The sequence below is a fragment of the Phascolarctos cinereus genome, unplaced genomic scaffold (assembly GCF_003287225.1).
Source record: "Phascolarctos cinereus isolate Bilbo 61053 unplaced genomic scaffold, phaCin_HiC Scaffold_7;HRSCAF=346, whole genome shotgun sequence".
Taxonomy (NCBI): domain Eukaryota; kingdom Metazoa; phylum Chordata; class Mammalia; order Diprotodontia; family Phascolarctidae; genus Phascolarctos; species Phascolarctos cinereus.
This window is the reverse complement of record NW_027556180.1, coordinates 47,332,739-47,356,998: the sequence shown is the minus strand read 5'-3', so window position 1 is coordinate 47,356,998 and position 24,260 is coordinate 47,332,739. Positions and strand designations below refer to the sequence as shown.

The window sequence follows — 24,260 nt, the reverse complement described above, 5'->3', positions numbered from 1 at the left end:
CATCACACAGCCTCTCACTGTTGTTCCCTCATTCTTCTCTTTCATTATTATCTTGTTCTGCTCGTATTTTTTCAATGACATTAAAAATATCCCTGGGATAAGTCACTATCCTGCTATTATTCTTTTATATTTAATGTTCCAAGGACTATAGCAAATAAGTGGAGAAAATTGCTGCCTTTTTTGTAATTAAATGAAAGTATTAGAGCATAAGCTCATCCTTTGAAGGCTCCATCCATACTCAAAGCAATCCTTGGAGCAGAGAGGACAACTGGGATGCTATCACCTTATTCTCTTCCCGCCTGACTCTGACCTCTTCTGCAAGGTGTTTGTATTTTAAAAACCTTCTGGCTCCTCACACATTGGAGATGATCAGTATTTGTTATGAGCATCTATTAAAAGCGTTACTCTTTAAAAAAGGCAGCAGAGCATCATAAACAGCCAGCCTCAAAATCAGGAGGTCCTGAATTTAAATATTACCTCCCACCTGTACTAGCTATGTAACCCTGTCCTTTCCCCTCCCAGGGCCCTAGGCATCTCTAAGAATATAAGTTTCAAAGAAGGTGCTGACTTGTGTGGGCAGAGGGAGTTCTACATTGGCAGCTCCCTGCATAGATAAAATCACAGGTCTGATTGTTTTTTTTGTTTTTAAAGACGTTGTTCTTAAGTACAAATCATTGTTATGTCCAGGCAATTGTGGGCAACAACTCAATCTGTGAAAATCCCCTGATTCCAGTTTATTAGTTGAGCTCTTTGGGATATGTTGAGGTCTATATGTGTAGTATTGGGCAGCCAGGAGGCATGGTAGTTAGAGTACTGGGCCTGGTGCAAATCTGGCCTTAAACACTTACTAACTATGTGACCATGGGCAATTCACTTAACCCTATTTGCCTCAGTTCCTCATTTGTAAAACAAGCTGGAGAAGGAAATGGCAAATCACTCCAGTATCTTTGCCAAGAAAACCCCAAATGGGGTCACAAAGAGACAAATGGCAATTTGTCTTCTGTTAGGTCGTAAAAATACTGATTTATAATTCTAGCCTCAGCCACCAATTCTAAGAGCTCACAACTTACTAGGTATTCAAGAGGTTTTACAGCCTATAATTATTACTATCATCATTATATGCACCAGACAACTTCTGGCCAAAGAAATTGTCAATGTTAACTCTTGGCGAAAAGACCGCTATCTCTGTCAGAGGACCTGTATCTAAATCTCACCTCTGATACGTATTACCTGTATGACCTTAGGAAAATCGACTAATGTTTCTGGGCCTCAGCTTCCACATCTGCAAAATAAAGGGGTCGTCCTAGATGGCCATTGAAACCCCTCCCAGCTCTAGATCCATGGTTATGTGATTCTATGAAAAAGATTCATCCAGCCAATAGAGCTGGTACTTCATTTCAAAAGGAGGCTACAGGGAAAAAAAAAAAAGATGCACAAACACACATACCCAAAACACTCTTGGTAAAATAAAAGCACTTACAGAGATCTTTGTATAGTAATTGATCAGGGGGAAATTCGATAACTTGTCCCATTGACTATGTACACACACATATTGCCATACATAAAAAAAAAAGAAAACTCATGAAAGTAATAGTAACACTATTCCGCACTGTTCCTTTCCAATAATGATTCACTTCTCACAGACACTGCTCTCTTGAGGCATTTACAAATAGGAGGAAAATCATCCCTCTGAGGGAGAAGCAGTGGTAATGTTAGTTCATAATAGTAATGTGAGAGAGGTATCGATGACATCAGTTCCATAATTACAGGGCACTTTGATAGACAGCAAAAAGTATTAGATGTTGAAGGATTGGCAAGAAAACGGGAGGGACAAAAAAGGTAGGAAGAAAGAATCCCTCCATCCCATCTACTTATGCCCCATAGTTAGAGGAAGGGAGCATCTCTGGGGCTGAGAAGGCTATGAGGCTGTAAAGAAAGATTAAGCAAGGAAGACTGAACTGGGTAGGAATAAAGGAGCACCTTTCCATTGGGTGTACCTTGGATTGCACTCCCTTCCCACCTCTGCCTCTTGGCATACTTGGCTTCCTTCAAAACTCAGCTCGAGTCACCTTCTTCATGAATCTTTTCTTGATCTTCCCTATTCGGGAACTCCAACATATGTGATTAAGGCAATGTGGCACAATAGAAAGGGTATTGGGGTCAGGAGAACAGCATTCACAATGTCACAATAATATAATTGATAACAACACAAAAGGGAGTTGAACTCTGATGAACTGTAGTGAATAATCGCAGTCTGAAGAACTGTGAGTGCTCAGTAGAGAGGTAAGGAACAACAGATGTGGAATATGGCATACATTGTTAAACATTGTCAAGCTGTGTCAGCTGGCTTAGCTTAAATGTTCTTTGTTCAAGGAGAGGTTCAATGATGAGGGAGGGACGAGGTTAAAGGGCGACTGCTAGTGCCCTCTCTCCTAAAACTACCTTGTGTTCATCCTCCCCATTTGAATGTAAGGGGGTGACCCTCAACTATTCCCTTAGCTAGGGCATGTCTGCTTCTGAGAAAAGCAGTTGTTAAGTCTGACTTGACAATTAGCTTGTGTAGGGCATAGTTCTGCTCAGGGCTTCTAAGTTACTAAGTCCAACTCAGCATTCTGAAATAGTATTTGCTATTTGCATAGGACAAACTATAGAATATTGGAGAACACAGTTTGTTTCAGTGATTTGCATATGAAAAATTTAATAATCATATGACTTTGGGGTTAATAATTTAGGAAAAATGAACACTAGAACTGTTCTGTGATTCTGTTCTATGATTACAGAACAAATGTAATTTACCTGATTATGGACAAAAGATAAGAATTTGATTAATAACCATAAACTAAGGTAAAGTGTTAGTTAGAAGGGAAACGACAGGTTTTAGAGTCATGTTGAAGACCCCAACTCTCTCTCTCTCTCTCTCTCTCTCTCTCTCTCTCTCTCTCTCTCTCTCTCTTTCTCTCTCTCTCTCTCTCTCTCTCTCTCTCTCTCTCTCTCTCTCTCTCTCTCTCTCTCTCTCTCTCTCTCCACTGTCATTTGTTACTATGAAAATTTGTTGGTCAATGAGAAGCTGGAGTGTTCTTTACTGCCAACCACTGCTAAGAAGGAAGAGAATATGTTCTACTCTCTATTATGACTTGCTGAAGAGAAGAAAAAGTAGCATATAAAATGCTCTACTCCTTGTTATAATTTACTATTGAAAAGAAGAGACGGAAAAAGAAACTTCTCTGCGTTGCCACCTGACATTACTGAGAGGTAGAGAACAAGAGAGAAGACAGAAGCTATTTCTCTGCTTTGTCGTTGTCATCATTGAGAAGTCAGATCGAAGCCTTCAAATGAGAATTGGAGAACTTTTGGCCAACTTTGCAATATAGTTCATTGCTTTTTCTTAACTTAGGAAATACAGCATATCACTATTGCAGCTAAAGGTATCAGGTGCACATCAATCCAGAAATGATGCATGCTATAGCTGTTGATAAAGTTATAGAAAATCCAGCTGAGCAGAGGAACAGCTTAGAAGCAGACAGGCAGCCCAGAGGATCAACGGGTCTGGCTAAGACCTCATGTTCAGTGAGGATTTTGTCAAGCATGATGTGGATCAGTTCAGGTTAGCAAGAGGCATCTGTTCTACACAAAAGATTTGCTCAAAGTCTTATGGACAGTTTCAGAGATAGAAAGAGGACAACAAAGTGTAGAGTTCTAGAAATGTGAGTTTCACTGGACATACATATTCCTTACACATGTGTCTCAATACACTAGAACTTTAAATGTGGTCTACTCTCCCAACATATACTATGTGCATTGGTGGGAGACTTTGATCGAGATTTATGGGTGGAATGATATATAAATATCATATCCTTGTTTTGCATTTTCAGTAGATGTTTTGGTTAAGGTTCATTGAGAATTAGTAGCCAATTTGTTAATGGGAAATACACCAGTAGGGGCTTATGGGCTATAATGTTAGTAAGTATTATTCCCCAGACTCTGAGAATTAAAGCAGTAGGTACAGGACCTTCACCATGGGGAGCCAACCAAATTGACAAAGTGTACAGGTGAGGTGAATGAGCCTGACCCAGCCCATGGAAAGAGTCAGTGGTTGTCACTACACTACTGAAGGTAGTAAGGTAGCTCAGTGGCTAGACCACTGGGCCTGGAGTCAGGAAGACCTAAGTTCAAATCTGACCTCAGACACTCACTAGCTGTGAGACCCTGAGCAAGTCACTTCACCTTCGTTTGCTCTAATCCACTGAAGAAGGAAGTGGCAAACCACTCCAATATCTCTGCCAAAAAAATCCCATGGACAGTAGGGTCCATGGGGTCATAAAAAGTTGGACTCGACTGAACAGCCACATTCTGGACTACATGTGCATATCATCTCCTCCATTAGAATATAAGCTCCTTGAAGGCAGAGGCTGATTCATTTTTTTCTTTCTATGTCAGGAATTAGTCCACTTCCTGACACATACTAAGTGGTTAATAAATGTTTGTTTATTGATTAATTTGAGTGAAATTAACAAATAGAAATCATTTGATGCTTAGGTTGAGTTAACATTGTGCAGACACATGCTACTAGAAAATATTCTAGGTGGGTCTCCACTGTGCCAGATCACTTGTTAAGATCTTTTTTTCACTGACTTGTTTGGATGCAAAGTAAACATAGGCTTAATCTTCCATTTTCTCTTTTCTTTTTTCTCCAGTATAAAATTTCCAGAATTGCCACAGAAGCTTTAGCAACTCTATATGAAACACAATATGTCTATGGACCCATTGCAACAACAATTTGTGAGTCTTCATTTTGTTTTGTAAATATGTGGGCATCTGAGAGGCAGTATGGCATAGAAATACCTGAATTCAAGTTCTGTCACACCGTATGACCCTAGACATGTCACTTATCTTCTCTGTGCCTTGGGCGTTTCCTAGAAGGTGCCAATCTAAATTGGTAAAGATAGTTTCCTCATGTTGGAGTTTCCAAAACAATGAAATCACAGGTTCTGTCCCTATCCATATGTGGACATAAGTTGTATTTCAATACATTTGTGTTACAATAACTACATAAACAGGAAATTCTATCTCTAGTTGATAATCCAGGATTAACTCCAAGAAGAACAGAAACTACAAGAATATAGATCTTAGAACCAGAAGTCGACCTTAGAGGCCACCTGGTCCAATTCCCTCATTTTACAGATGAGGAAACTGAGCCACAAAGTGTTAAAGTGACTTGCCCAGGGTCACACTGTAGTGAGTGTTTAAAGAGGGAATTAAAGCCAGATTTTTCTGACTCCAGGTTCAAAGCTTTATATGTCTATCTTCTAACAAAGCACTCATTAAGTACCTATTATATGCCAGGCACTGTTAGGTTCTGGGGATACAAAAACAAAAATTAAACAGTCACTGCCCTCAAGGAACCTACATTCTATAGGGGAGTCAACATAGAGAACATGATTCCATTATGAACACTGCTGCCTTGAAATGCAAAGTCTTGGCAGCTGGGTGGTATAGTGGATGCCCAGAAGTGGAAATCATAGTGGAAGACAGAAAGACCTGAATTCAAATCCTACTCAAACACTTACTGCTGTGTGAGCCTAAATAAGTCATTTTCTTTCCTGTCACAGCTTCAGTCTCCTCATCTGTAAAATGGAAATAATGATAACACCCACCTCACAGGGATTTTGTGAAGACTGAATGAGATAACATAAGTAAATCACTCTGCAAACCTTAAAATGCTACATAAATCAATTTTTAAAAACATAAAGATATATGTGGGGTGGAAGGAAAAGATAAGTGAGAATGAAAAGGAAGCCTAGTCTTAGAGGAACCAGGGCACCTGCCAGAGTAACGACCTAGGGACCCTCCTGGGAGATACATTGGTTCATGTCATAGGGTCCTGGATTTTGAGAAGGAACCTTAGATAAAATAATACACACCACAGTGTTATATAACATGCTCAGGGCTATTCAGCTAGTTAGTAACTGAAATAGTCAAGATTTTTAACAGGTCTCAACACCCAGGGCCATTTCCAGTCATCCTGATCTATATTTGGCCACTGGATCTAGATGGCTCCAGAGGAGATAGTGAGGCTGTTGGCTTTGAACAGCCCTGCCTCACTTAAACCCAATTCACTTGCATGTTATGGCATCACCTTCCTGGTGTCATGGTCCTCTTTCAGAGTGAAGGACAAACAACAACAGAAGTAGTATTTTAACCTAGATCTTCCCAACTCTAATGCAGTAGTCTACCTATTCTAACATCCCGATAAGCCCGACAAGTAGCATTTTGCCAGAAATTGTGCCAAGCACTGCACCCTATGAGTTAGAGATTCAAGAGTCTTTATATTTCCCTTCCCAAACTGACCCAAGACCTAAGGTGAAACTAAACCTACATATAGAGGTAAAGTGGACCAAAGGAAGGTCACAGATAGAGAAAAATCTTGCTCATGAAGTTGACATTACTCAATGCACTACCCTGGCATACTGGCACCTGCTACCATGCCAGCTATGAAAGGCCCAAGAGAACATACCATCTTCTAGGTTTTATGCCTCACTGAGGAAAGGTATATCACTGATAGTCTTATTGTCACTTGAGGTATCATCAAATTTAGAAGTATAAAGAACCTTGAAGTGTATCCATTCCAAAGGTTCTTAACCTGGAATCCACAGATTTCAGGGGGGCCCATAAATTTGAATGGAAAAAACTACTTTTAAAATTATTTTAATATTTTAATTTTTTAAACATTTATTTTTAAATTATTTTAGTATTTTTATTTTAAAATTATTTTAAGATTATCTTGACATAATTAATTTCCTTTGTAATCTTATGTATTTTACTTTATGCATTTAAAAACATTCTGAGGAGTTCATAGGCTTCACCAGACTGCCATGGTGGGGGTTGGGGTGGGGAGAATGATGCCCTCCCCAAGAAAAAAAGGTTAAGAACACTTAACAGTTAAACTAATTCAATCACTAAGAGCCAGAGAATAAAGTGATTTTTCCCAAGGTGACACAGTTATTTAATGACAGAACTAGGGTTTGAACCCAGGTTATCTGATTCCAAAGTCCAGTGTCATTTATGCGCCACCATGTTGTCTCTTATTGAACTCATCTTATCATCACTTATGTTCCTCATCTGTATTAGAACTCACTAAAAGTCCATTAAAAATCATCAGATTGATAGACTAGATTTAGACTGGATTTTTCTCAATATGTTCCCATATTTATCTGATTATTTAACTTTCCTCCTTGATGATTCAGCTTCTCAAAAAAGGGGGTTTCTAAAAATCAGTAAGTCAATTTCTAATCAAATAAGCATAAACATAGGAATAATTTATCACTGGGCAAATACTTTTTTGATATGCTAATAGCTCCTAATAAAAAAGATCCTTAAATAAGTGCATTGTTGAGTTTAAAAAACACCCAATCAATAATGCTCTACCCTCTATAAATGTTTGAGAATCAGCAGGTACTCTCTTCTTACAAACTTACAAATGTAATAGAAAGAATGCCAGATTTGGAAATCAGAAGACCTAGGTTCACATTCCAGAGCCACTGTTTGTCCTTTTGACCCTGAACAAGTCACAACTTCACTGATACTTTGGTGATCATTGATGAGTTCAGTGATCCATGTTGTCTTCCCCATTAGACTGTGAGTTCCTTGAGGACAAGGACTATCTTTTCCTCCTCTTGTATCCCTGGCTTTTAGAGCAATGTCTGACATATACCAGGTGCTTAATAAATGTTTATTGATTGACCAATCATTTTTCCTCTTCTGGAAATGAGGTGTTGGATCAGATAGGACCCCTCTACTATCTTTCCTGTGATGCTGTTGTCCATCAAAAGCCAATCCACTGATGGACTTTAGTAGCACCAGAAAGTGTGGCCTTGTTGAGGAAAATGCAGACACACTACAAGTTACATTCCACCCATCTCATCTAGAACGATGTACATTTTCTGCAACTGCCTCTCTCTTCTGCCCTTGCTTTTTACCTTCCATGGCTTTTCTTTGCAAATTAAGGTTTGGGAAATGTAACAATTGCCATTGTGTATCATAAAAGATAAGCGATTACTCTCAGCCCCACTGCATTATTAGGGGAAAATTGCCACAAATGACTGCCTACCATTAATGCATATCTTTTCCATCTAGTATTATTAATCCAAATGGGAAATTTCACAGAAAGGAAGCTATTCCACGTGGAATGAAGATGCTTTCTGTAATCCCAACAATTTCTAGAAGTTAGTGGTTAAGGCCAACTGGGACCACCATGAAAGAAACTGGCCAAAGGTTTCCAAAAAGATATCCGCCTACACACCACTACTCAAGTCATCCTAATATCCATTACCTAGAGGAGTGATGGTGTAAGATAGAAGCCATAGCCATTCAAATGTATGTATATCACTTAGCCTTTCTGACCATCCATTTTATCAGTAGTCCCTACCTTACAGGGCTGTGGTGATGAAATTAAGTTAAATTAAATTAAATTAAATTAAATAAGTGAAACAAAACATGCAAGGCACTTTGTTGACCCTAAAGTTCTATGTAGATGTCAGTTACTCTACTACCAATCTATGTCAAACTTGTAGAATATGAAGGGAAGAGGGAAAAGATTTATCAGTTGTATAGAGCCTACTATATGCCAGGCACTAAGCTAAGTGTTTTTTACAAATATTATCTCATTTGATCTTCACCACGGCCCTCTGACATAGGTGTCATCATCATCCCCATTTTCCAATTGAGGAAAATAAGATTAAGTGACTTGCCCAGGGTCACAAAGCTAGTTAGGATCTGAGACTGGATTTGAACTCAGGTATTCTTGACTCCAGGTCCAGGGCTTTACCCACTGCACCCACCAGCTGTCTGAACAAGACTCAAAGAAGCTGAGAGGGTCTAAGTGGAGTACAATCTGCAAAGTGAGAAGGTGGATGAGAAAGGATAGCCAGAGGGAGCAAATGAAGCAGTTTCAAAGTACACAGGGAAATAGACATGCAAGAATTATGCAATGTACATCAATGAAATCAATTTCCCTGAAAGAGTAAAAGTGCACAGTGCCCTAAAATTCTTAATGGATTTTTAATCTGTTTATGAGTCAAGCAGCATTAAGACTTTTTGGACACTCTAGATAAGTAGTAGTAGTGTTCTTATTATTAATCTGATAATATCCATCAAGGAGTAACAAATCAGCAGACTTTGTATGTGTTGACACTTTATTTCTTCATCCTCCTCAACACCAAACAGTTACTGGGAGTTCAGTCCTATCGGTTCTTTTCCTTGCCTAAGGGCATGTTTATTTAAAGATTTTCTTTGAGGGACCTTGCTATCTTCAAAGGGTATTTGTGGAGTTTGATGGATTGTGTTTTGGAAGCCAAGTTCCTAAGGAACACAGTTAAATAAATAGATCATTAGATTGATCTTAAGGGAGATGAGAGGTTATATGCTTCCTTGGTTTAACTGATTTTATACATTTGATCTTTTACTCATAGAGATATTTCCCTCACATCTTAATCTGAAATTAATCTTAATAGTAAAATGCTCTCTCCCCCTCTCTCCTCTCTCCCTCTCTCTCTCTCTCTCTCTCTCTCTCTCTCTCTCTCTCTCTCTCTCTCTCTCTCTCTCTCTCTCTTTCTCTGTGGTTGTGTGTGTGTGTGTGTGTGTGTGTGTGTGTGTGTATGTGCATGCACATTTGAGGAAAATGAGGTTAAGTGACTTGGTCAGAGTCATTAATGAATGGTATATATGATTTCATTGTTATATATCTCATAATTCTTGAATAAATATTTCCCTGTGTCCTTTAAAAATGTTTCATCTGAAGGGCAGCTAGTTGGCGCAGTGGATACAGCACCGGTCCTGAAGTCAGGAGGACCTGAGTTCAAATCTGGCCTCAGACCAAACACCTGACACTTACTAACTGTGTGACCCTGGGCAAGTGTCTTAACCCTAATTGCCAGAAAAATAAATGAATGAATTAAAATGCTTCATTTGCTCCCTCTGGCTATCCTTTCTCAACAACCTTCTGATGCTGCAGGTTGTACTCCACCTAGAGTCAACCCTCTCAGCCTCTACAATTCTTTTTGTTGTTGTTGAGGCAATTGGGGTTGAGTGACTTGTCCAGGGTCACACAGCTAGTGTCAAGTGTCTGAATCTGGATTTGAACTCAAGTCCTCCTGACTCCAGGGCCAGAGTTCTATCCACTGCACCTACCTGCCCCAAGCCTCCACAACTCTTGTTCAAGCAGCTGGTGTGTTCAGTGGGTTCATATAATATGACCCAGGTATGCCTAGGTTTATACATTCGCATGTGTGCGGGTGGGTGTGGGTGGGGGTGTGTGTTTTAATGATTCCAATGGAGGTAACATGCTCCAGTGCAAACAGTGGTGAACTGAGAGACAAAAAAAAACCTGAGTCTAAATTCCACCTGGAGAATTAGTGGTTGGAAGACTCCAGACAAATCACTTCAGTTCTAAGGGCCTCTCAGTTTTACTAACTATAAAATTGGCCTCTAAAGTTCCATCAAGCACAAAAATCTGTGATCCTATCAAATCTCAATGATCTAGGTAACTGGTCCACTCTGCCAACTATCTCTGACCAACATTTTTTTAAAAAAAAACTTTAGTTCAAATTCAACCTCAGATACTTACTAGCTGCGTGACCTTGGGCAAGTCACTTAACCTCTGTCTGCCTCAGTTTCCTCAACTGTAGAATGGGAATAATAATAATTCTTCCTAGGGTTGTTGTGGGGATCAAACAAGGTACTATTTGTAAAAGTACTTAGCACTGGATAGAGCACCAGCCCTAGAGTCAGAAGGCCTTGAGTTCAAATCCAGCCTCAGATACTTATTAGCTGTGTGACTCTGGGCAAGTCACTTAACCCTGATTACCTCAAACACACACACATACACACACACACACACACACACACACACACACACACACACACCAGCAACAACAACAGCAACAACAAAGTACTTAGCACGGTGCCTGGCACATATGAGGCACGCAATAAATGCTTGGTGACTTCTCCTTTTATATTATCTCTTAACCTCCTTAGGCTGGGAAGCAATTCTGATCAGCTTTTGCTGTTATTGTTCAGTTGTATCCAACTCCTCATGAGCTCTTTTGGGATTTTCTTGGCAAAGATACTGGAGTGGTTTGCCATTTCCTTCTCCAGCTCATTTTACAGATGAGGAAACTGAGGCATGCAAGGTTAGTTGACTTGCCCAGGGTCACACAGCTACTAAGTGTCTGAGGTTGGATTTGAACTCAGGAAGATGAGTCTTTCTGACTTCAGGCCCAATATTCCATGCACTATGGAGCCACCTAGCGGCCCATAAGCTGACCAGCTTTTAACCCCTGGTAGCCCAGTTTATGTCAATCCCTGCTCATTTGTACACTCATAAACTACTTCCCTTTCCTGTCCAGCTAATGTATGCTCAAGGAATATATATTTATTTTAATACTGATATAGATGAAATATTTTAAAATTATGGTTTCTCCAATGTCAGTCAACACGTGTGTGTGACTGTGTATACATGTGACAGTGTAGAATGGATTCAAAGCCACACATCAAGAATGTTTAAAATATTGTCTTATTTGTATTATTTGAGTCACTATAAACATATCTTGCCTACTGTCATCAATTAGTTCTAACTAAACAAGGCACTGGGCAAAATAACCTTACAGAGAGAGTTGTTTCTCTAATTATACCTCAATGCTTCGGTTGCCTGGTCAACATTATTATCACCCAGGATTTGGAAATGGTAAGATGGAATTTGGTTATCATACATTGACAACACTAGTTAGATAATATTACATTGAGTATACCAGCATTCTCTACCATTAGTGCAGTATAAAACATAGATAGATAAATAGATAGATAGATAGATAGATAGATAGATAGATAGATAGATACATAGATATATAGATACATAGATACATAGATATATAGATACATAAATAGATACATAGATACATAGATAGATACATAGATAGATAGAAATAATATTATGTTGAGTATACCAGCATTCTCTACCATTAGTGCAGTATAAAACATAGATAGATAGATAGATAGATAGATAGATAGATAGATAGATAGATACAATATTTAACTTCGCTCCAGTAAATTTCCTCTTAGGGAAAAAAAATGTTAACAGTTCCCTCTAATGTAATGCTTGTATTTTACAGACCCAACCTCAGGCTCGTCTGTAGACTGGGCATATGACATGGGCATCAAGCGTTCATTTGCTTTCGAACTCCGAGATAAAGGCAAATATGGTTTTCTCCTCCCAGAATCTCAGATAAAGGCAACCTGCAAAGAAACCATGTTGGCTGTCAAATCTATCGCCAAATATATCCTCAAGCATCCTTTATAGACATTTTCCCATTCTATAATAAGCCAATTAATTCCCTTTTCATTGTAATGAATATATGTAACTTCCATAATACTCTCAGTTAGCCCTTGATGAATTATCTTCCTCCCTTGGAAAATTCTCATCCTCAATTGTTAATAACTCCATTCAACTAATTCCTTTATTCATTCTCTCACTAACCCAGTTAGCTTTTGCTTGCCATAGTATGCAATCTAATAAAGGGAGTTGAATCAAGAAAAACAAAGATCCTTCGATCCCCTTCCCTGATAAAGATAAAGCTGTAGTCAAAAAAGAAAGAGCCATCCTCTAGCATTCTGTAAAGTTGATTGCTCTGATCATGTTTATATATTACTTCTTTATACTAGTCTAGGAGAGCCTGCACTCACTTCCCTGTATGGACTGGGTTCCAAAAAAATTTAGATTCAGAAATTGTTTGAGTTTTCCATGACATTAGAGATCATTTAGCCTAATCTTTTTGTTTTACCAATGAGGAAATGGAAGCCCAAAAAAGTGAAACCAATTGCCAAGTCATGTAGCTAATTAGTGGCAAATCTCACGTTCTTTCTCAGAGCTCTTAATACCTCGTTGAAGTGTGCCTTTCCACTCCTCCTGAATCACGTTTTCCATCATAGTTTCATTATCACATTGCAATTTTTCAGCACATCAAATATTCCTGCATATCCACTTCTTCCTCCCTACCAAAAAATAGTGCTTAAACTTTTAAAAATACATCTACCATTTAAGATTCTTATTAAGCTGTGTTTTCATTCATAATTCAAAATTGACTACATATTGTATCATGCTGTTAATAATTACCTGTGGAACTCAAACTCTTATAAAAGTGAATGTTGAAAACTAAAATGATTCATTAAGTAATAAAATAATTACCTGAAATATTCACAAGTTTAATTTCTCGATATATATTTGTTGAATTAGCCAAAGTAAATATGGCTTACATTTCTATATAGCAACAAAAGTATGTTATGGTAGAAAATAAAATCTTCTGTAATGGAAAGATGGAAAGTCTGTTTCTTACCTTCAAGCCAATTCTCCCCAACACATTTTTCATTAATTTGTGGAATTTACAGTCTGTCATATATTGCCAAGATTTCCTGCCAAAGCTCTGAGCTACCATGTGCCAAGTTCTGGGCTATGATGTGAGTCCTTCCCTGGTTCAGAAGAGAGCTGGCTAGAAAAGGTTGTTTTAAGAGTAATCCTCTAAGCTTTTTTTGGGTCTAACCTAGGATTTTCAGGTAGATTTCCCTCCAATCTACAACAGCAGTGTGAGATGCACTTCCCAGCCACCCAAGTTCCACTCCAAGATTGATCAAGATGAGAGAAATGAAGAGGTTGGGTGGAGGTGATGTCCCTTAATGCTTTGCAGAGTTTACTTTTCTGAGTACTCTGGGAGCCATTTTTGTGCATTATAAATGATCCTGAAATACAAAGTCACATTAAATCTGGTGGCAGCTCCCACTAACCTGCCAAAGGGGAGCAGATCTACCTGGACTACCTGCAGTGTGTTCTGAGAATTTGCATTTTCCTCACCCCCTCTCCAGGCTGACTATCTGGCCAGTGGAGAAATTGAGAGAACATCTCAGAACAAGACTTCTGGTCATTTGATGACCTGGCATAGAATATCATGCAACATCACCCCCCCAAAAAATGACTCAAATAACAACATTTAATTGGAAAAAAAATTTTCTTCCCTTCTGGAGATGGAGCCATTGACCCCAAGCATCATTATGTATGAAGGTAGTTCAGGCTACGACAAATCCATAAAGCTTGATGTATAGGATATCCATGCTTAAATGCGAACAAATGCAAATTCTTTGCCTATTTTTTAATGTGACAAAAACAATCACTTACTTAGTCTATTTGTTTTCCTGATAATTTTTTCACATCATGCTTCGAGTGTCATTAGCCCAAAGCATTTCTTTCACTCTGTCTTTGCAAAACGCTATATCAGCACTATACAAATTGAGCTAGAGAAATGGTCATCACCCCGAAGTGTTTATAATGGATTAAAATGAAAACACATAGCTATTCAAGTAGGAAAGTGAAGATTCGACTTTATTTCAGAGAGATGATGCAAGAAACTTAATTAGTTCCATCAGTGTTTGGCCATTTGGTATCCGTCACTTTTCAGAGCTAAAGTATCCTAGTCTGGCTAGGTAAGATGGATTCATTCAAGGACATGGCACATGTGAATGGGAAGAGAGGAAAGGAGGGAGATGGAGCAGGAAGATTGGGTTTGAATTATTAGATACATTGGCTTGGTGTGTATGTATCTGCTGGACATGTAGTTCTTGCGAGATTTAGAAACTCATAAAAGAACAGGCAGGTGGGGTTATTGTCTAAGATCACAGTGTTTTCTGATCATGGGAAGCTAAAAGAAATCATCTATGCAAGATTTTACTGGGAAAGTAGAGGGATAAAATCAAAATTACAAGAAAAAGAGACAGAGAAAGAGAAAAGAGAGAGAGGCAGAGAAAGACAGATGGAAGGAAAGACAGAAAGAGAGAGAAAGAGGGAGGGAGAGAGGAGAAAGAAAGAGACAGAGAGAGACAGAAAAAAGAGAGAGAGAGAGACAGAGAGGAGGAGAGAGGAAGAGAGAGAGTCATAGAGAAAATGAAGGTGATAAAGAGAGGGAGAGAGGGGAGGAGGGAGGAAGGGAGGAAAAGAAAGAGAAAGGGAAAGAGATGGACAAAGAGGGAGGAAGAGAGACAGAGAGAAAGAAAGACATAGAGAGAGAAGAGAAGGGAGGAGAAGGGGGGGAGAAAGAGACAGAGTGAAAGGAGAATGAGAGGGAGAAAAAGGGAAAAGAGAGTGAGAGACAGAAATGGGGGAGTGATGGGGGAAAAGAGAGTGAGACAGAGAGAAGAGGAAGAGAGATAGAGAAAGAGAGGAAGAGGCAAAGATAGTGACAGAGACAAAGAGAGAAGGAGAGAGAGAGAGAGAGAGAGAGAGAGAGAGAGAGAGAGAGAGAGAGACCAAGACAGAGAGAGGGAAAGAGAGAGAAGTTAGAGAGACAAAGACAGGCAGAGAAAGAGGGAAAGAGAGATAGAGACAGAGGCAGGAGAGAGAGAGGAGGAGGAGGAAAAGAGAAGGGAAGGAGGGAAGATGAAAAAGGAAAGAGAGAGAAAATAGATAAAAAGATAGAGACAGTGAAGAGGCAGACAGAGAGAGAGGTGGAGAGAGAGAGAAGGGAGAGAGAGATAGAGAGTGAAGGAGAGACCAAGAGAAAGATGGGGAGAGAGGGGAAGGAGAGACAGACAGAGAGAGGGAGGGAGAAATAGAGAAAAATGACAGAGAAGAAATGACAGAGGAAAAGAGAAAGGGGAAAAAATAGAGAGGGAGGGGGAGGAGAGAGGAAGGCACTGACACAGAGATAGAGAAAGAAACATAGAAAAAGCAAGGGAGCGAGACAGATAAGGAGAAAGAGTGGATAGAGACAGAGAGAAAGAGCAGGGTGAGAGATGAAGGGGAAAGAAAGAAAAAGGAGAAGGGACAGAGACAAAGGGAGGAAGAGACAGAGATAGAGAGAGGGAGAGAGAAATAGAGAAACAGAGGGGGAAAGGGATAGAGAGATAAACAGAGATGGATAGAAAGAGAGACAGGGACTGAAAGGGAGAAAGAGCGAGAGGAGGGAGGGAGACAGAGACAGACAGAGAGGGAGGAGAGACATAGAAGGAAGAGAACGAGAAACAGAGAGATGATCAGGCTAATGTATTCCTTCTACAAAATGCACTTTCACTACACATTTAACCACACATGCTCCAGACTCTGAAATGCAACTTGATTTCCCTTAAACAACCCAAATTGAAATTTCAAAGGTATTTCCTAAGGAAACAAGACCAAAATATCCTGCCACCAAAAAAAAAAAAAAAGCATCATCTCTGCAAATCTCTCCTTTCAGTTTCTGTTTGGGTTTGGAGAACCCGATTCATTTTGCATCCTATTTATTGAATATTGTCACTTGTTTCTACATTCACTGGAGGAAGCAGAAGGTCGCCACCTAATTTTATTTAGATTATTAAATAGTTCCTTAGCCCTCAATGTAATTTCCAGATGGATACATTTTGGGGCACTAGAAAGATTTTAAAAAAAAAAGCTTAAATATAATATTCCTTATCCTAATTGGCTTCTGTTCCTAAAAGGCATTCTAAAATGTTCTGTTTTCTTGGTCTCTCTTTATTAAATGTAATTATCTAAAATACAGTATCACAATGTCAAAAGGTTTCATTTCATTTATGAAAAAGTCTGCATTATCTTCAGTACTAAGAATCTTATTGTTACCATATCTGTTTGTGGATGTAAGAACTTTCTAGAGTTAAAGGGCTATACCAGCACTAATCATGATCATAATGATATATTCTATAGTAAATATTTCCTTAAAAACATCGTTCACATTCACATTTTCCCACTATTAAATATCCAGTAAAGACATTGTCCCAAGTTTTGAAAATTCATGATGTGAGGACAGTAGCCTATTTACCAAATGACATGAATTGCCAGTCGACAGGAAAATGACTCTTTTTAACCGATAATTTCATAAGATCATAGATTTAAAACTGTAAAGAATTTTACAGTGCTTCTTTAGTCCAAACCTCTCATTGGACAGACAAGGAATTTGAGCCCAAGTGACACAAGTAATAAATGTCACAAGCAGGATTTGACCTAAGTCATCTGACTCTAGGCCACTAATATAAATATAAAGCAGATTTCTTTTTCCCTTTGGCCCTATGAGACAGGAGTCATGGAGGCACCAGGAATGTTCCATGGCCTCAGCTGAGATTGACTTGAAGGTTTACTTCTGATTTCCCTGGCTTCCTTTGAGTCCCAACTAAAATCCCACCTTCTACAGGAAGCCTTCTCCAACCCTCTTAATTCCTGTGTTTTCCCCCTGTTAATTATTTCTTGTATATCCTGTAGATAGCTTGCTTTGCATATACCTGTTTGTATGTTTTCTCCCACATTAGATTATAAGCTCCTTTTTAGGGCAGGGACTGTCTTTTGCCTCTTTTTGTATCTCTAGTGGTTAGCACATTGCCTGGCTCATAGCAGGCACTTACTAAATGTTTATTGATTGATTGATTGTATAGGGGCCTGGTGTTGAGAAAATTAAGATGGGATGGGACAGATGGGTCATGAAAAATACACAGTCTATGAGGAGTCATAAGTGAGGGTGAGAAAGTAGGCAGGGGCCAACTGTAAGCTTAGAAAGAGGCAGGGGGCTAGTAGCAAGAGAGGCATCCACATACTAGAAGGAAGTTGTCAAAGATGATAAGGTAGGAAGATTTCAGAGAATATGTGGCATCAACAGCATCCATCTATTCCTACTCTCAAGTTATGTCTTAATTGGTGTATATTTTTTCCGATTTTAAAAACATTTTTATTTAAAGTTTTGAGTTCCAAATTCTGTCCCTCCCTCTTCCCTGAGATGATAAATAATCAGATACAGGCTATACATGTGCAATCATGTAAAACATTTCCACATTAGTCATTTTGTACAAGAAGACTCGAACAAAAGAAAAAATGAAAGAAAGTGAAAATAGCGTATTTCAGTCTATATTCAATCAATATCAGTTCTTTCTCTATGCTTCATCATGAGTCCTTTGGTATTGTCTTGGCTCATTGTATTGCTAAGAATAGCGAAGTCATTCACAGTTCTTCACTGAACAATATTACTGGTACTGTGTACAACGCTGTCCTGGTTCTGTTCACTTCACTATGCATCAGTTCACGTAAGTCTTTCCGGTTTTTTCGGAAGTAATCCTGCTTGTCATATGTCACAATGTCACAAAAATATTCCATCACAATCATACACCACAGCTTGTTTAGCCATTCCCCAATTGTTGGACATCCGTTTGGTTTCCAGTTCTTAGCCTTTTTTTCGCCTAAAACCAAGGGAAGGTCAACACAAGTTTGATGCCAAACACTCTGATTAAGCCATGAGCTTGAGAAAAAAAAGTTTCACATGCTTAGTGAGCTGGGCAATGTACTGGCCCTGGAGTCAAGAAGACCTGAGTTCAAATCCAGCCTCAGACATTTGTTACCTATGTGATCTTGGTCAAGTCCCTTAGCATCTGTTTGCTCCAGTTTCCTCAACTGTAAAACAAAGATCATAATAGCGCCTACCTCTCAGGGCTGTTATATCAAAGAAGATAACATATGTAAAGTCCTTAGCACAATGCTCTGGCACATAGTAGATGGTATATAAATGCTAGCTTTTATTATAATGCTTGGCTGGGAATCCCTGTGGGTTTCTATAGAGTATGGGAGTTCACTGGGGATTCTTGTGGCTTTTTAAGCCAGAGTGTTCAGAGCTCTCCTCTCCATCAGCACTACCCTTCCCTCTCACTCCTCCCAACACCACCATCACCATCACTACATTTCTTGCTTTTCTGAATCAATAGTTCCTCCCAGAGGGCCTCTGGATAACAAACTACCTTAGAAATGTGACATCAGAGCAACAGTATCACAAACATTCTTAAATCTGGATTCCTCATGGGCAATATAAATTTATTGGCCTCCAAAGAACACTCGAAGAAATGGGTAGATGTGTGAATTTGATGCTTGTGGACAAGAATCTCTCTCATTCAGTAAGTACCAATATTTATGTTGATTAGATTCAATTCAGTAATCATTCATTAAGTGAAAAAATTATATGCCAGCCATGGATACAAAGAAGAAAAGCCCTCTAAGAGCTTATATTCTTCCTTAGCTGCATAGCTAAGAGAATGTGAAAAAGAACCTTTTCTAGCAGGTATCTTCAGAGGAGGATTTTTCCAGGTTGAGGCAATGGGCTGAAATCCCACTCCTCAGCATTTTCTCTGTACCTCAGCAGGGACTTTGGAGAAAGTCTGTAGCTGTGCCTATACTAGAAAAGAACACAGAGTCTCAGGCCACATGAGCTGTGGTTGAGAGCCTACTCTGGAAATTTTTCATCCTGTTGTAGTGGATAGAGAGCTGTCCTGGAAGCCAGGAAGACTTGAGTTTACATCCTGCCTCTGAGGAATGGGATTCACTGCATGTGGCATAAAGCACCATTCCATTCAATTCCCAGGTACAGTACAGTCCTTAGCAAAACAGAAACCTCTTTTTGCTTGAAATCTGTCTCCTCTCTTTTCAGTCTCCCAGATATAGCACACAGACAGGAAAGGAAACCAAGTGAAAGTGCAATGCCTTCTAATAGACCTCCTATTTCTCCATGAAATAGAAGCTATATCCAGACAAGGACAGCTTCCGAATGTATAGGGATAGCTCTACCGTCCCTTGTCCTCTTGAGTACCCAAAAACAATACTAATCTTTCCTAACTTGGCTACTCCAAATCAGTCTGCTTTTGTGGGCATATCCAATCTCCTGGGTTGTGGCTACCTGTGCAGTTTCATTTCTCAGAACCAGAACAGAACTAAAATATAAGAATGATAGTAAGACAAAAGCTCATGCCTCCTTATGCAATTTTCAATTTGAGGAGGGCTCCACCCATGGTTTGTATGCCATTTTACACCCAGTAGTTAGATTAGAAGCCTCTATCACATTTTATCATGGTGTCCTGAAACCCTCCCAAACATTTCTCCCAAGGTTTTTTGTTGTTGTTATTGTTCAGTTGTTTCAATTCTTTGTGTTTCAATTCTTTGTTTCAATTCAGTTGTGTCCAATTCTTTGTGACCCAGTTTGGGGTTTTCTTGGCAAAGATATTGGAGTAGTTTGCCATTTCTTTCTCCAGCTCATTTTACAGATGAGGAAACTGAGGTAAATAGAGTAAGTGATTTGCCAAAGGTCCCACAGCTAGTCTGAGGCCAGATTTGAACTCAGGAAGTTGAATTTTCCTGCCTCCAGGCATAGAACTCTATCCACTGAGCCACCTAGCTTCCCTTTTCCTAAGATTCATTGTCCATTAAGTAAAATGACTCCTCTAAATCAACATTAGTGCAGCCAGCTGATGACAGAGCACATGCGGCTTCCACTACATATTGGCATTCTTATCAGTACATCTTTTTTTTTCCTAGGAATTTCTTTAGCATAAATTGGTCAGTTGGAGCTAAATTACTGCCCACAAGAAAAAGGGGTGATGTCATTGAGACATTTGCCATGAAAGACCCTAAGTGACCCACAAAGCCTGGAAGAAGTAGAAGGAAGCATGAGGAACTGCTGTGATCTGTGATGCCTTTAGGGTCTGATCCGAGGACAGTGGTTTCCCCTTCAGCAAATAAAAACACTGAAAATTTTGAGTCCCATTTAAGGACCCTGAGGTCCCTTACCCCAGATCCTAGGCAGACAGACACGTGCGTTTCCCAAAGAAGAAGGTTTCACATAGAAGGAGAGAGGAAGGGAATAAAAATTTATATAGAGCCTACTATGTACCAGGCAGTGTGCTATGTGCTTTTTATTTTTTTACAATTTCCTCATTTTATTTAATGTGTAAAAACCATGAGATAAAAATACAAATGAACTTTTTCCATAATGTGACCGAGACAACCTAGGTAACGTGTGTCAAAGAGAATAGTACATTTTTGGTCTTTCTTCTTCTCTTTAATATTATTATATCTCATGATTAGGATGTCTAACCATTTTTCTATAATGAATCATAATAACGTCTTGGAAATTTCAGCAGCGTATAGGTGACTGTCAGAATATCCTTCAATGGAGTTTTTTGGAAACTACTGTGCATTTGCCTGTCACAGAATCCATTACAACAGGACAAATCTCAGCCCTGCCTGAGCCAGTGAGCTTTCTGAAGGTGATAATTTTGTCATAAAAATGTGCTCTCACATGAACTTAGCATAAAAGGTCTCCGTCCAGAAAGTAGGCATCAAAATGGAGACATTATCATTCAAGTTGCTTTTTTGCGCACTTATCATTCAATCATAAGCTCTAAGTTCACTGGTGTCAAGAGAGGTTCAGCCAGAAAAAAATGTAAAACAATTTCTGAAATACGCTTAGAAAATCTGACACCTTAACATGTTCCAAATGAATTGGCGCTGGATCTTTAGAGTGCACCAAGGATACCTCTCCCATTGAAGTAATAAGCTTTGCAAATGCTTTATTCATCAAACCAAAGAGACAAATTATAAAAAAAAAAGATTCGCAAAGTATTCACAGCAAACAACAAGCCCTAATGCAACTTATTATTAGAAAGCTTTACCTCCCATTTCCTATGTCCCCCACCCCACCCCCCAGAAGCCTGCCTCACAGAGCTTGAGTTGTTAGCTAGAGCCTGGATGACCCATGGCTCATCAGGTATGTTACAGTAGAGATTCCTGCATGGACAGAGGTGGGACTAGAGGAATGCTGAGCTCCTTTCAGCTTCTAAAAATCTATGATTTTGTGAGCTGAGGATTTCAATGAAGGCAAATGAAAACAATAGAAAAAATATTGGGTAAAACTGGATTTTGAGGTGGCTGGGAACAGGGAAAAGAGGAAAATACAGGAAAAGTACTGAGGCTCGAGAACTACAATTACTGTAATCATACATTCTATGGTTCACAGGAATGGATTGTCTATCACATTTGTGGGTTTCAAGACCATTTCTGATATTGATTCCTGAAACTGTCTCTGTTTAACACCATATTGACCAGAGAGGGAAAAAATTAAATAAAAGAAATGCAACAAGTGAGCCCTTTCTGTTGTCTTATCTAGGAATAGAGGTCACTCTATAATTTTTTAAAAGTACGGTCTGTGGCTGAAAGATTGCTATTGATTATTCAGAACGATTTTTTTTCTTGACTGCCTGGAGAATGACCCAGACAGGAAGAGATCTGAAATCTCACTGTGTCTTGTTCCCCCTTTATTGAGTTAGCAGCCCTGATCACCCTTGAATAGACTCTAGAGACACTCTGCTCACCCCGACCCTCTTTGTCTGGTGTGAAAGAGCTTGGTTTTTCCTTAGCTTACACATGGGAGGCAGAATTTTTCAAGAGGAATTTAACATAGCAGTGTTGTGGGGAAAACACTGCAATTTCCCATTGAACTCAGAATCCAAGTTCAAATCTCAGCTTTGTCCTTATTCTGTCTGTGACTTTGGGCACACCTCTCAGGCCTCAGTTCCCTCATCTATAAAATGAGGGAGTTTGACTGCAATATAATAGATGATGTCTGAGGTCCCTTTGACCTAAGATCTATGTCCAATTTCAAGGGTAGAGGTTGATTGAGTCAATCAATCAATCACCCCACTTCCATTTGCCCCACATACCTTTTATCAAGTGATAACATATCTTGATTGATTATTCAATCAGAGATGTGAACCAGGTGTGAACAAGATTTGGACATCAGAATGGAATGGTTTTTTGTGCTACATGCAGTGAATCCTTATTCCTTATAGGCAGGACCCAAACTCAAGTCCACCTGACTCCAAGCCAGCTCTCTATCCGCTACAACAGGATGAAAATTTTTCAGAGTAGGCTTTCAACCACAGCTTGTTTGGTCCAAGTCACCATCCTGGGCCACTGTCTTCTCTTCTAGTACAGGCACAGCTACAGACTTTCTCAAAAGTCCCTGTGGACTCCTCAGCCCACTGCCTCCACCTGGAAAAATCCTCCTCTGAAGACAACCACTAGAAAAAGGTCTCTTTCCATTGCTTGCCTTCTTAATGGTTAGGGGAGGAGTAGGAGGGAGGAAGAGAATTGGAATTGAAAAATGAAAACGTTAAAAAAAAAAAGTCCTAGCTTGCCTCTCTCTACGTATCTTTCTAAAACTCTTTCCAAATATGCCTCTCAGTCAATTAGGAGTCATGTCTCCCTCTACATATTTAGTACTCAGGTCACAAGACAGTGCTTTGTGGAACTGCCCAAACTGCCTGAGCAGAAAAGGATGTTAGATCAAAAAGACAATCCAGAAATCTACTTGAACCAAGATCAAATTTATAAATTTTCGGTGTTGCTGTGGTTGTTCAGCCACTTAGTCATGCCCAAATCCATGACCTCACAGATGCCAGGCTCTTCTCTCCTCCACTATCTTCCAAAATCTGTCCAAGCTCATGTTCATTGCTTCTGTGACACTATCTATCTATCCATCTCATCCCCTGCCCTTCCCTTCTCCTTTTGCCTTCAATCTTTCCCAACATCAGGGTCTTTCCCAATGAGTCCTGTTTTCTCATCATGTGGCCAAAGTATTTAAGTTTCAGCTTCAGCTTCAGTATTTGACTTTCCAATGAATAGCCTGAATTAATTTCTTTAAGTATTGACTGATTTGATCTCTTTGTTGTATAAGGGACTCTCAAAAGTCCTCTTTAGAACCACAGTTCTAAAGCATTGATTCTGCAGCGCTCAGCTTTCCTTATAGTCCAACTCCTACAACCATATATTTCTACTTGAAAAACCATAACTTTGACTATACAGGCCTTTCTTGGTAAGCTTATGTCTCTGTCTCCGCATTTTAGTATGCTGTCCAGATTTGCCATAGCTTTCCTTCCAAGGAGCAAGTGTCTTTTAATTTCATGGCTACAGTCACCATCTGCACTGATCTTTGAACCCAAGAATAGTGGACACTGTTTCCATTTCTTCTTTGTCTATTTGCCAGGAAGTGATGGAACCACTTGCCATGATCTTAGTTTTCATAACGATAAGCTTCAAGTCAGTTTTTAACTCTCTCCTCTTCTACCCTTATCAAGAGGCTTCTTAATTCCTCTTCACTTTCTACCATCAAAGTGGTATCATCTGCACATCTGAGATTGTTGATATTTCTCCTAGTCACCTTAATTTCAGCCTTTGATTTCTCCAGCCTGTGTATCACATGGTGTGCTCTGCATATAAGTTAAATAAATGAGGTGACAATTTACAGACTTGTACTCTTTTCCTAATCTTAAACCAATCAGTTTTTCCATTTGGGGTTCTAACTGTTGTTTCTTGACCTTCATACAGGTTGCTCAGGAGACAAGATGATCTGGTACTCCCATCTCTTTGAGAA

The 24,260-nt window shown here is 39.3% G+C and overlaps 1 protein-coding gene across 1 annotated transcript in view; it reads left to right on the top strand.

The window, feature by feature from the left end:
- Positions 1-13,241, top strand: part of CPA3 (carboxypeptidase A3) — a 40,913-nt gene extending 27,672 nt beyond the window's left edge. The window contains exons 10-11 of the mRNA XM_020979811.2: positions 4,695-4,779; positions 12,165-13,241. Of these exons, the coding sequence (XP_020835470.1) occupies positions 4,695-4,779; positions 12,165-12,352 (273 nt within the window). The 3' untranslated portion in view covers positions 12,353-13,241. The remainder of the gene's footprint in view (positions 1-4,694; positions 4,780-12,164) is intronic.
- The last annotated feature ends 11,019 nt before the right edge of the window (positions 13,242-24,260 follow it).